Source organism: Pocillopora verrucosa, chromosome 1 (genome assembly GCF_036669915.1).
Source record: "Pocillopora verrucosa isolate sample1 chromosome 1, ASM3666991v2, whole genome shotgun sequence".
Taxonomy (NCBI): domain Eukaryota; kingdom Metazoa; phylum Cnidaria; class Anthozoa; order Scleractinia; family Pocilloporidae; genus Pocillopora; species Pocillopora verrucosa.
Genome location: NC_089312.1, coordinates 26359291 through 26371777, shown reverse-complemented (window position 1 = coordinate 26371777; position 12487 = coordinate 26359291). Strand labels below are relative to the sequence as shown.

Sequence of the window (12487 nt, the reverse complement as noted above, 5' to 3'; positions counted from 1 at the left end):
TGTGAATGTAAAGTTCATATATCTTTGCCTTAACAGGGTCATTTGGTTTTATCAACTGAGTTGATAACATAAATTGGCCACTGTGAAGAGTTTCAAAGCTAACGTTTCGAGCGTTAGCCCTTTTGGTTTCGCTCTGATGGAGGGCTAACGCTCGAAATGTCAGCTCTGCAATTCCTTACTCTCCCACCGACGCAGCACCAAAGTTTCTTTAGAAACTATTTTGTTTCAGTAAAGGCCGTACGCTTTCTAACAGTAATGTCCACTTACACATGGACACAAGTATTAGCTCCAAGATCACAATATCGTAATATCAAGAGTGCTATTATCTGAACAACACCAGCTTTTTGAGATATCAGCATTTTTCATTGCATATCTTGCCTCGAATCTTTATGATGTAACATTACTGCTTTGCTAAAACTTCAAGCAACTTTTGAGTATGAATTAGCTTTTGAAAGCGTGAGGTTCAGTGCATTCAGGTTTAACATCTTGATAAATAATGAAAACATCAAACTATCGTTCTCAAGAGAAAAATTATATAAGGTTAATACGATAAGTTTAACCTTGATGACATGTATAAGTATCAAATCACTTGTAATACTTTGATTTCCGGAATCACGCTTGGTCAATGAAGCGCAAAAGCGCTGTTTATGTGATGTGATGTTCTGTAGGAAGTGAGCCTGATTTGTAACAAACGTCTTGAAATAGAGCCAAGCAAAGGATTTACTTTTTTAGTGTTTATTTGGCATTCTAGATATCCTCTAATGTTCCTAATATGCCATGTCTTCAACTACATGACCTTGCTTTTGCCTCTTTCCTTCATGTTTCTTCTTGAAACTAAGTTATGTGGATTTTGAAACCGACACAAAACAACGCTTTCAGACAAACATGATTCAAGTCATTATAATCGTTTCAGTCATGTTTACCGAATGAGTGGAATAACCGTCATTCCATAATGTAGATATGGGCTTACTTAAAGTGCTTACTTCAAGTTTAGAGCGTGTATGAACGCGCTTTCATGATATTTCATTGCTATGAAAACAGGTATGTACGTCCTTGATTAACGTGATTGCAGTGATGCTGTCCAAGCACATCGCCAATTCCCAAACTAGATCGAAAAAAAAATCAAAGGAATAAAAGCAACTAAAAAACGAATCGTGAGAAAAAAAACGTAAGATTAGTAACTACAAAAAACACTTTCGGCCATGGAGGTGATTTAAATTTAATTTCTTCGTGATTATCTAATATTTATCGGGCTGTCGTAAATTTTCAGAGGTCCTTAACAAACTAAGCTGTTTGACGCTTCATGCACGTCATTATGATGTAGGATTCTAGGCTATTTGGGATTCAAGTTGACGTCACTCCTTGAGCTCCTCAATTCAGTCCAATCTGTCTGGTGGAAGGGGACTAGTTCAATCCGATATAGGCATGTTCCTCACTACATCATTCCAGTAAAGATGTTAATGATAAGATTAAGCTTCTTGTATCTTGCTCATAATAACAACGTCAAAAAGCCTTGAAAACTGTTTGTCAGAAAACAGCATCTAAATAGCTCGTCGAGTTAGATAAGGTACCGAGTGCTAATTGTATATTTAGTCAGTGCCCCGAGTTTGGCAATCATTATCTTAGAATATGTTCCTTAGAAGAATTACATACATCGTGCTCCTTAATCTGCAAATGGACATATATTCGCGGAGGCACACGCATGTAAGCCCAGCACTGCTACAAAGAAAAAACACGCACGGCAACAAATAGCGAAGATTCCTCGGAAAATTCCCGAATTTTTTCACCGTCTCAAAGGCGATTTCCTCATAACGGTAAAACGTGGTTGAAATTTGTATCCAAAAATTGTATCGAATTTTTGGGACGATAAATGCATTTGAAAATTATGTAAACGGCTGTGAAATGTGTGATCAACTATTTTTTGACGTTACGTGCTTGTTTTGTTTATGATTGCAATCTTTGTGTACCTAAAAAAGATCTTACTGCTGGTGTTTGAATAGGGGAGGCTCATTGTATCACCGGTTTTTGTTTGTTTTTTCTCTCTTCATGGCAAGCCAAAATACTACAACAAGCCAAACATGACAAAAGTGAGTTGAGTTCAAAATTACCTATCGAGTTTCAATGATTGATAGGTGAGATTGGGAAATCACTATATGAGAAATATAAATCACTGTACGAGAATGTCATGCAAGATTTTAAATTACCTATCGAGAAAGAAAAAACATTAATTAAGAAAAAGACTGATGTAGCAATATACCGAGAAATAAATATTAACTGCTGAGAATGAGAAATTTCTGTGTGAGAAAAAGAAATCACTATCCGAGATTATCGATTACTTTTTTTGGGCCGGTAAGCAACAGCTAGTCAATGGAGTGTATTTTGGCGGGAAGTTCTCTCATCCCCGGGGCGTCTTCGTTCACTGGAGTCGAGCAAAATGGCGCAGCAATCACGACAACAACTGCGTGCGTCAACTTCTTGAAGAAGTTCGAGTATTATCTGAACAAATGTTTTAGCCAACTCAATCAAATGTTAATGCGGTAATGCTGAAGTATCTCTGTCTTGGACACTCGCATGGTAGACAACGTAATCCAAGCTCGAGCCTCAATCACAATGCAAGTTCTGCAAGTTCCTCGCATTTTTAGACGAATGACAAACATTAGACGAATTGGTACTTTCAACAGGACAAATAGGTCAAGATCGCAAGCAAAAGAAAACACTCCATTCTTGCGCGAGTTAATGTTATTTGCTGGCTCAACAGTCAATTCTATGCCACGGCAGGGAAACAGTATCAGGCGCCAACCAGCAATATTCCCTCTGTATGTCTGCGACCCAGTTAAATGTTTATGGTCAATTCGACTTTTTGTATGATCAACTCGGCTTTCCATATGATCAACATTTTACTGTTTTATATGGTCAGTTCGACATTTTATACGATCAACCTTTTACTTTTTATATGGTCATTTAGTATTATCAACTGAGTTGATAACGTAAATTGGCCACTGTAAAGAGTTTCAAAGCTGACGTTTTGACCGTTAGCCATTCGTCAGAGCGAATAGAGAAATTGTGGGTTGTGTGTGGGTTTATAGAAAGAAAATGGAGCTACGCTTTAGGTGGGAATATGGTGACGAGAAAACAAGAATAATTTAGTTGAATGAAAAGCGCTAGTTGTTACCGTGGGGATTAAGAGTGCCGATTTGAAAGATAAATTTTTGTTCTAGAGTTTTGCGACTTTCCGAACTGCCCATATCAAGGGAGAGGCTGCAAACTGCCATATGTTGCTAAGAATGATTAGGGAGATTTAAGTTTCTAACGGCTGGTTCGAATGCGTCCTTATCATTTCTTTCTACGTCGCGAAGGTGTTCGCGGAATCAGTCTTCTAGTCGTCTTCCTGTTTCACCAATGTTTGCGGAAATTTTCTGCCACCTCTTTCTATGTCGTTTTCTGCCACCTCTTTCTATGTAGTTGTCCCACTGAACTTATTTCCACCTATTTAGACAAAATTATGGCACCCAGCGTCAAAACTTTACTATCATACATTTACGGGACAGCCAACACGCGCCTGAAATTTTTTCTGAAATTTTGCGAGGACCCGGTGGGAACTCAAAATCGAAACAAACAACCTGTATGAAGCGCAGGAATATGCAAGTGATCAAAACGCGACAACAGAAGTTTTGCATCTGATTTCCTAAGAACGTGGTGTGTGATTTTTGTAATAGAACGAATCCAGCGAAATGCAAGATATCGATTGTGCACGTTGACCGACGTTCGGTCGAAACAGTTCGCAATTTTCATAATCTTACCATTTAATCTGGAGCGGTTTTTAAAGTCACTAAGAGGCAAATCCTATGGTTTTATATTGGTAGTGATGTGGTCACTGTACAAAAAATTGATGTGCTCTTTTCTACCCTGGGGGGTTGCAGGGACGTCCTACTGCCAGAACATGTGGACCATTGCTAGAGCTTCCATCTATATATGAATTATACCTAGCACTGTTTGAGGAGTTCACTAATGTAATGAAAGAGGAGTAAGCCTGTTGTTGTTGTTTTTTTTAATGTTGGTTAGTATAAGAGATGTGAACGATTTGAAATGAACACTTGGAATGCTTTGAAATAAACACTTTGAAAACTTTGAAATGAACTTTTCGAACACTTTAAAATTAACGCTTTGAAATTTGCTTCTCAGTGTTACAGTTTTCATGTTATGCATAACATTTTCTATTGCTGGTATGAAGATTGTCACTTCCAGTTAGTTTGGTTACAAGTTAGAAAGTCTTTCAACAGGGATGCAAAATTTGCTAGTTTCAAACAAACTCTAAATAAACATCTTATCAGCTGATCTCTAATATTAATAACATCAATAAATAAAGTAGACTTTAAGTGGTAAGTTTATAAGTAGTTATTACATAACATGATAACATATAGATTTAGCCAAGCCTAAAGTGCACTGACCACTGGACTAAGTCCATCGCACTGACCACTGGACTACTGGAAAAAGCCGTGGCGTTGGCGTACCCGCGGTACAGTTGACCACGCATGTTAAAAGTAGCACCTTGTACGGTCGTACTGTACCTACTGTGAGAGAGAGAGCAACGCCATCTCCAATTCTGCCCCTTTAATAGTTTTCAAGAGGGGTGTTTTTCAAGAAAGCATCTTTTACAAATACGTTTCGTTTCCTATGAAAGCAGTTGTTTTAATGCAGAAGATAGTCTCGTCATCAAACTGTATGAAGTAATGTGTACATTTGAGAGCAAACGCTGTTATGGATAGCAATATTTTGTCATCAAATGAGATGAAATAGACACTTACGAAAACGTACTAGAGTAAGATGAGCTATTATACAAGCAACAAAGCTAATATCTTTAATTATCTGCGATCTTCTTTTTGTTGCTGCTCGCCCTTTTTTAATAATTATTTTCATCGTGACTTATGTGCCACTTGAGAAATTCTCCCTCAGGCCATTCAGATTTATTTGTATAATCAAAATTGTTTATCATCATCAGGCAGGGACAGATACGGTGAGAGCCTTTAATAGTCATTACTTATAAAGTGGCTGATTAGTTTGTTGAGACATGATACTCAACAGACAAAAATATTAACTGGGGGTTGACCGCGATATAGACAATGGACTATGGATTCAAATAAAGCATCCAAGCGTGTAGTTAACGAGCGTTAACTTCCTTGGGTCAGGCGAGGATGGGGTAACCTCGGTAAGGTGAGGTGCCCTCTGGATTTGTTCTCGTTTCCTTTAAAGTTCAACTCCTTGGCTGTCCTTTGTCTCTAGTCTCTGGCCTGTTAAAAATTTTTAAATACTACGTTTGTTTACAGCTTTTTGTTTCGCGTTTCTTTTTTTTGCCCGCGAAAAGACCCGTTCTGGAGTAGTCAATTGATGTTATCAAGTTATCTACTTTGTTTATTGAGGTCATAATTTTACACTTGATTGGGAAACGTTTAGCATATATATTATATATGTTTACAGAAACTGTAAAAATCAGGCACTAAAAACTAAGGTTCGAATTCGCACTTTAGTCAATAATTTACCCGTTGACGACTGCAGCTTACGCATTTGTCAAGGGCCTCTAAAGATAGAGGGTGAAAAATACATATCAAAAGCACGTGGACTAATAATTTCGCATCCTTTCCATTAAAAGTAAGCATATGTCTCAGTCTCCCTGGGCTCGTGAAATCCGTCGCCTGACATTTCCTAGAGCACTGATCTACCGACAAATTCTCCCTTCGGGATTTCCAGTCGGTTTTCTTCTTTGATGTATTTAACATTGCAGCACCTAAATAATATCGGTGCCTTGAAGTCCCTGGACGGCATCTCTCCAAAATAACTTGTGACCCTGTAGTGTCTTTTCGCAGAATGGTTTGGAGTTGCTGAAGGTTCTGGCAGTTTAAGTTCAGCCTGGATCTGGTAAATAAAATAAAAAAAATTGCAAATTAGGTAACCAAGAACGTGACTTAGATTTTATAAAGGAAAATCCCTCGGGGCGTTCTCTAATAAAGGATAACATTGAGGTCAGGTTTCAAGCCTCGGGGATCATCTGACCGTAATACACCCCCCGGTGGTTTACGGAACATGAAGCGCATCAGGAGTATTGCCTGGCTTTATTCAGGGGATGCCCAGGCGGTGTGCGCACTCTGATTGCGTTGCATCATGGTCGTAAAACGAAAGACGAGTCATTTGCATGGTGGCTGCGAGATAGCGCGAATAAACGTGGAATGTAACGGGAATTCACTGTCTGTTGCCGTTCCTTCGAAAGTTAAAAAGTGTTTGCGGGCCAGCGCGACTCCTGTTATTCCTCTGAGACAAATTCATTGTTTGGAGACAACTGAAGAGATTCAGAAAGAATCGAAACTGCACCCTTGCCCAAGAATCTATTCATTTGGCAGCAGTTACACTCAGAGCCGATGGCTGTGTGAATAATATCAAAACGGGGAATCGACCCTTGACATGCAAACGCATTACAAAGAGACAGCGACCTTCTGATACACGAGCTATTTTTCATGTCATACAGTTAAAGGCGTAAATACGGGATTCGCGAAAGAAGCCTTACGACTCCTTGAACCAAATTCGTCACGCTCAACGTTTAATGCTTAAAGAATAGAGAATACCTGGAATAAGGTTTTGAGAAACGTATCTCTGGAGTTATTTTCTGCGGAAGAGACAGTAAACTTGAAAACAGAAAAAAAATAACGTGCACACATGAAAATATTACTTTTTGTAATACAATCTCATCCGGCTTTGCCAAACCTCAAGAACATACAGATGGGGAAATGACACCTTAAAATTAACCCCTATTATCACATCGCAAACGAAAGTCATTAAAAGATATCCTTATAACAGCTAAGCTTATTCATTGGTCAAGTGACTCCTTTCATTGCTCTAATTCAACTGTTCTTCATTCCATGATCAAGATGGTAGATTTACCATACAACACTCGCCATTAGTTAATTTCCTTTTACTTAGGATTTACAGATTAGATTTACAACACAACTCAGTATACAATAGCAGCGCTGTGTAACGCCACAATAGGCCTTTCCTCGGCCACAATCGGTTTCGAACACTAGCACATAAAATGCGAGAAACACATGTACTGTAGGAGAGCGTTTGAGAGCGCTTGGTCAGAGCTGTTGGAGAAGGATCAAAGCGGCCATCCAAATCTTTGAAAGGCTCCAAACTAAGACGTACATCAAGTTTAACCTTCTCGAAAGCCGGTCTCAAATTACATACTAAAAAACAGTAATTGCGTTTGTCCTTGAGAACCGTAGAATACGCGACGAATACGTACAAAAAATACTTTTACTCACTCAGAATAAATAAAATTACATTTACCTGTGGTGAAAGGAAAAAAGAAGGGCCTAACTTTTACGGAATGTTCGGTCAAAATCTGCCAATTTCTGCTGCTTTCACCGCCATATTGAAAATGAAGCTACCATAATGCAACGCAATCGGAGTCCGCACACTGCCTGGGGGATGCCAGTGAACCGTAGTTCATCCTCTGGCGTTCATTACTGAGGATTCAACCGTTCCATTTACGCTAAGTGATGGGAGCCCTATGAGAGTCAGATGCCATTCCGGCCAAGCTAATAGCCAAGACTCTTAGGCCGGTCATCTCACTATCAGATCACCGGGGCCAAACCCCATCTATAGCCCACCATCCTATTTAATGAGAGAATGGTTCTCTCTTCCATTACGTTTCTGAGTGAATACGATAAGATATTCAGAGACGGAAACAACGGATAGACTAATCATTCGATTTGCGCAGTTACTTGTGAGCCTTTTTTTCCGTGTTTAAAAGAAGTTAAGATACAATTACAGCTTTGAATACGAGAACGATCTTCGCAGTGGTGAGCACTACTTAAGCAGTAGTGAAAATAAGGCCTGAATTTTTTTTCAGGCTTTATTTTCACTACTACTTAAGTTGTGTTTATTACTGAAAAGATCTCACCCATATTCATTTCTTCATCCGAAATTCACATATATGATTTTCCTATATTCTCAGTCATTTCATCATAGCTTTATTAATTGATACCTTCCATTGTTTCCCTCTTTTCATTTCGAACTTCCCACTGTAAATCACCTCTGTTATAAGAAGAAGTTTATCGCCATCCGTAAAACTATGCTTTATTTTGGCATCTAAGGCCGTTTTCGCCAGAATTTCACGGAGATCTGGATCGTCAATATATTTCTGACTCAGGTTACCCAGCTCTAGAACTCCTTGATCATCGTTTAACCGTATAGTTCCCTCCAGATGTCCTACGAAGCTTGCATCCAGTTCCTTAGTCCTGCAATGCACAAAACAAAAAAAAAATAACAATGATGATAATAACAAAGATAATATTAATAATAATGACAAAAGAAAGTTAATAGTAATTTTGATAATTATCATAATAATAATGAGAATAATAATAATGATAACAATAACGATAACCATAACAACAATAATGATGTAGGCAAAACAGGAATTCTGGAACGTGATTGCTATGATTTGAGAATTATTCATAAGTAATATATATTGAAAAAAACTAAGGAGACAGTCACATCCAAATCCTTTTGTCATAGAACACATAGTCGTGTTTCTGTTTTACAGCTCTTGTTTTCTCTTTCCATTTTTTTTAAATGTGAGAATTTTCTTTTTTCTCTTCGCTATTCACATACATTTCCAGTTTACAAAGAGAAGCTAACAGCGCTCTTATACCTGGATCCTTTGTCAATTTTTTGTTTCGACTGAAATGTTTCTTCTTTGATCTTAGATTTTAAGTAATCACGAAACCCAAGAGCTTCCTCTTTACTCTTTAAGTACTTTTCTAGTCCCGCCAGGACTATGATTTGAGATGTTTTAAAAGGTCGCTTCCATATTGGAGGATACTTTTTTATCGCCAGTACCAGGGGTTGTACTTTCTCAATTTCGCCAGGAACGGCAGTGTAATATCCATGGCCGAAATTCTCTTGGGCAAACTTTCGTAGTAGTTCGTCAACCATCTGCAAAGAAATCGGGATGAATGATAGGCTTGCGCACCTATACGAAAATTAACGATAACTGAATATATAACAAACGGATAATGCTGTGAGAGAACAACGCTACCAGGTCACCTCTTACTGTTAACGCGAGCGTACAACTACTGATGTAGAAGCACCGAGTGGACAGAGGTGCGAGGAAACTGATGTCAGTTGAAGAAACCATACATCTAGCATAATCCAACTTTTGAGGTCTGTTTTTTTTAAGAGCGAGGCATAAGATCGGCAACAAAACTGTACTAGATATTTAAAAGTAAGTATAACCTAATCCAAAGTTCACACAAATCCTGTGCCCTAAACCAGAGTTCCCATCATTAAAAGAGTTACGCAGTTATAAGTGTTTGGCTCTTATTCGCAGCGCGCACTCAGGGAAGGTTAGACGATACCCTTTTGATGAAATATGATATGATGGAAACGCATGTCAAGACCGCTAAACATGCACTCTGTTTAATTTTACAGTGTAAAACACGGTAGTGGTGATTGCATTTCAAGAAATATTTCTTAGTACCCGAAATTTTATATAATTTTTTTTTAAGACAGAGTGAAAGCAAGATGATTAGTTCATTTGCCGAGAGTTTCGAGCAAGAAGACGATATGAACCACAGATCGTATCATCTCCAACCACTTTTCTCATCATAAAAGTAGTGAGCCGTGCATGGTGAGATCTTCCATCGTCCATATTGACGGTCTTTTTGGTATCATGCGAATGAAGGATATAATGATACAGGGATGAAGAAAGGAACTTTCACAGGCTGCCTCCGCTAACAAATCTCTTATGGTTTTATGTTCAGTCTTTCATAACCGTGGTTTAGGGAACGCCTGAATAAACAGAAAATATATGTGAATACCCACCGTTGAATCGAAGATCTGCTCTCAATTTATGGTTCCCTAATCTCTGAACAAATTAAATTTATCGTGAGTCAAGTCAGTCTTCGGTTTGCAATTCCTCAAATTGATGACATCAGAAACGAAGTAAAATTACCATACACAAGACCTCGTGAGTTTTTTTCGGTTTCTTTCATTGACGTATATGTATAGTAAGCTTGCAATGATCTCAATATCAAGTTGATTACGATGCACGAAAATATGTCTTTCGTCAACCCTTTGCTTTCAATTTCGGATGAAATTTGATCTTATAAATGAAAGGGGATTTTTTTACTAATCCATTATTTTCATCCACAAATTCTCACCGAGAAGTATTGGCAAATAATTTTAACATCCGTCGCAAAAAATTACTCGGGTTCATTATTGTTAATGATTAAAAACGTCTCGACGGGAAACAGTGTGTTGATCTGATGCAGTTTAAGGAAGTTGTTCAGTAATACCAAGGTATAGGGCTCGCAAGGTTTCATTGGATACAACGGACTACGTCACAAGAAATCGTTTATTGATTCCACAAGACTCAGATCTCTCACAATAAAAATACAGAATAAAAACCTCGTCTGTAAATGGTTCATTCAAATTTTAATCCATCAGTCCAGTTTTAAAAAGCTAACAAAACGATTGGATGCTAGTTATCTACTCAAAGTTAATTTATTTAGAGCAGACTCGTACATTTCGGCCAATTTGCCATTGAACACTCGCGCAATACTGAAAAATATTGCGCCAGTGATCAAAATGACAACACGTGCAATGTTATCATCAATATGTAAAACGCTAACGAATTTTCTCACGTTTTTAAGCGATCAAATCGATTAGACAATAATGACAACATAGTGTGTGAAGATATCTTCGTGCCAGGAGACATTAAAATCTCGTAGATTTTTGTGACTTGTTCCTCATCCGTAAAATAAGTTACCACAAGCTGAAATTTCGCACTTTTTGTCCAGTGAAACTCCTGGAGAGAAGGCTTGGGTACGTGTTGCCTTGTTATCTGATCTATGGGCAGTAGGGTTGATAGAAATGTAGGGAAACGTACTTAATATGTAGATTGTGTTGAACTTTATAAGTAACCGAAGTTGAATAAATTGCGTTTACCTATAAAGGTTTTGCTGCTTAAATGAGAATCTTAAAGCGCAGTTCACGGTTAAGAGGTCGTTTATGTTGGACCACAAAACATTGAAACGGCGAAACACACACAAAAATAATAGGAATCCGCAACATTAAACCCATTGCCAAAATTCTCCTAAAGCAAGGGGAACATTTTAGGCAGTCTGTGCAACCGAAAAAATTTCTTTTTAGCTATGCTCCTGAAGTCGATGACTCAAAACAAAGAAATTAATTTTTCTTGTTGCAAAAAAAACAGCTATTTTACTGAGATATCTTATCTTATTCACTAATGGAATACTCAAGATGTGAAACTGAATCAAACGATTTTGCCAAATCAAAAAGCCAAGAAAACAGATAGTTTTTTTGTAGGCCACCAAGTGCTTCACGCATTATTATAAGTTGGATTACTAAAGGCGAAGACATTCCCAGACTTCTCTCCTGGATCAGCTTTTTCTTTAAATGTCGTTTTCTTGCCAACACAATCAAAAGACCAAGCGATTACTTTTATCTTCCAGTAATGGATTAATTTACCACGATCTACAATAGAATACCTTTCGCGGACAGATAGAGCATAAATTTCAGTACCAGGGAGATCCAACAAACATTAAAAAAGGTAATCTATCTCCATAACGAACTACTGTCTTGAACAGATAATTTAGAATAAGGGAGCAAAAACGTGATAACTGACAAATCCTGACCTGTCTCGTGGCAACTCGGCTTGGAGCCATTCCACTCCCCATGTAAACAAGATAGAACAGACCACAGCCTTTTAATCCCCCATCTTGAGTGCAACGTTTTAGCACGGTACCGTCTCTAAATGTGTCTTCTATCGAGATACAATCTAAAGGCACATTTTCAAGAAATTATAAAGTGCAGTGGCTCGGACAAGATTTTGGCTCAATAAGTCCGTAAATTGAAATATAACTTGGCAAGTGTAATATTCTATGCAAAAGCATACTGCTGGGGCGACCTGGGTCACATATCAAAAGGATAATTCATCTTGTGCTTATTATTAAACGAAAAAGAAGACTAAGGCATTTACTTTTATCTAAATTTGCCCTAATTTACTTCTGTTATCCCCGCGTGCACCATAGTATGCCACCTCGTGCCACATTGCTATTAATAACCACGTGGCCCAAAATTTTCTGTGATCATGACAAAGATGCTTCAGACGTCATCAGTAGCTTGTTGAAGCTGGTTAGGATCTGTGGTTTCTCGGTAGAATACTTCTCCACCATTTCTTGTATCAACATCAGCCTAAAATGGTGCCACAAGTCGACAATTATCTCCCAGAGGAAATGGAACCGGTATGTATTGTGAAACTTGCATCAGAAAAGAAATTACGCCATTGGTGTTGACCAATTCGGTCAGTGCCAATTACTGAAACAGTCCTATAATTAGGATAACTATAAGATGGAAGAGCGAGAACTGAAGGAGGTACTAATGGTTGCGTTCGGTGAAGGAGCCCACCTATTAA

The 12487-nt window shown here is 38.2% G+C and overlaps 1 protein-coding gene across 3 annotated transcripts; it reads right to left on the bottom strand.

The window, feature by feature from the left end:
* Window positions 1-5422: 5422 nt before the first annotated feature.
* LOC131771645 (uncharacterized) lies at window positions 5423-10004 on the bottom strand. Of its 3 annotated transcripts, none has more exons than XM_059087497.2 (4): window positions 9874-10004; window positions 8702-8985; window positions 8036-8288; window positions 5423-5910 (listed from the first exon to the last, which is right to left on the bottom strand). In XM_059087497.2, the coding sequence occupies exons 2-4, from the start codon at window positions 8983-8985 to the stop codon at window positions 5701-5703; spliced, it is 747 nt and encodes a 248-aa protein (XP_058943480.1). In that variant the 5' UTR covers window positions 9874-10004; the 3' UTR covers window positions 5423-5700. The 3 variants fall into 3 exon arrangements, with proteins under 3 accessions (XP_058943480.1, XP_058943482.1, XP_058943481.1); XM_059087499.2 differs by having other exon boundaries at window positions 8084-8288; XM_059087498.2 differs by having other exon boundaries at window positions 8702-9022; window positions 9874-9979.
* Window positions 10005-12487: the final 2483 nt, after the last annotated feature.

Bases quoted from the DNA above. Each gene is read 5' to 3' on its own strand.
- LOC131771645 (XM_059087497.2), bottom strand. From the start codon at position 8,985: ATGGTTGACGAACTACTACGAAAGTTTGCCCAAGAGAATTTCGGCCAT. The intron at 8,289-8,701 runs GTATAAGAGCGC...TGTGCATTGCAG, and splicing joins AAAATTGACAAAGGATCCAG to GACTAAGGAACTGGATGCAA. The intron at 5,911-8,035 runs GTATCAATTAAT...TTTATTTACCAG, and splicing joins AAAGAGGGAAACAATGGAAG to ATCCAGGCTGAACTTAAACT.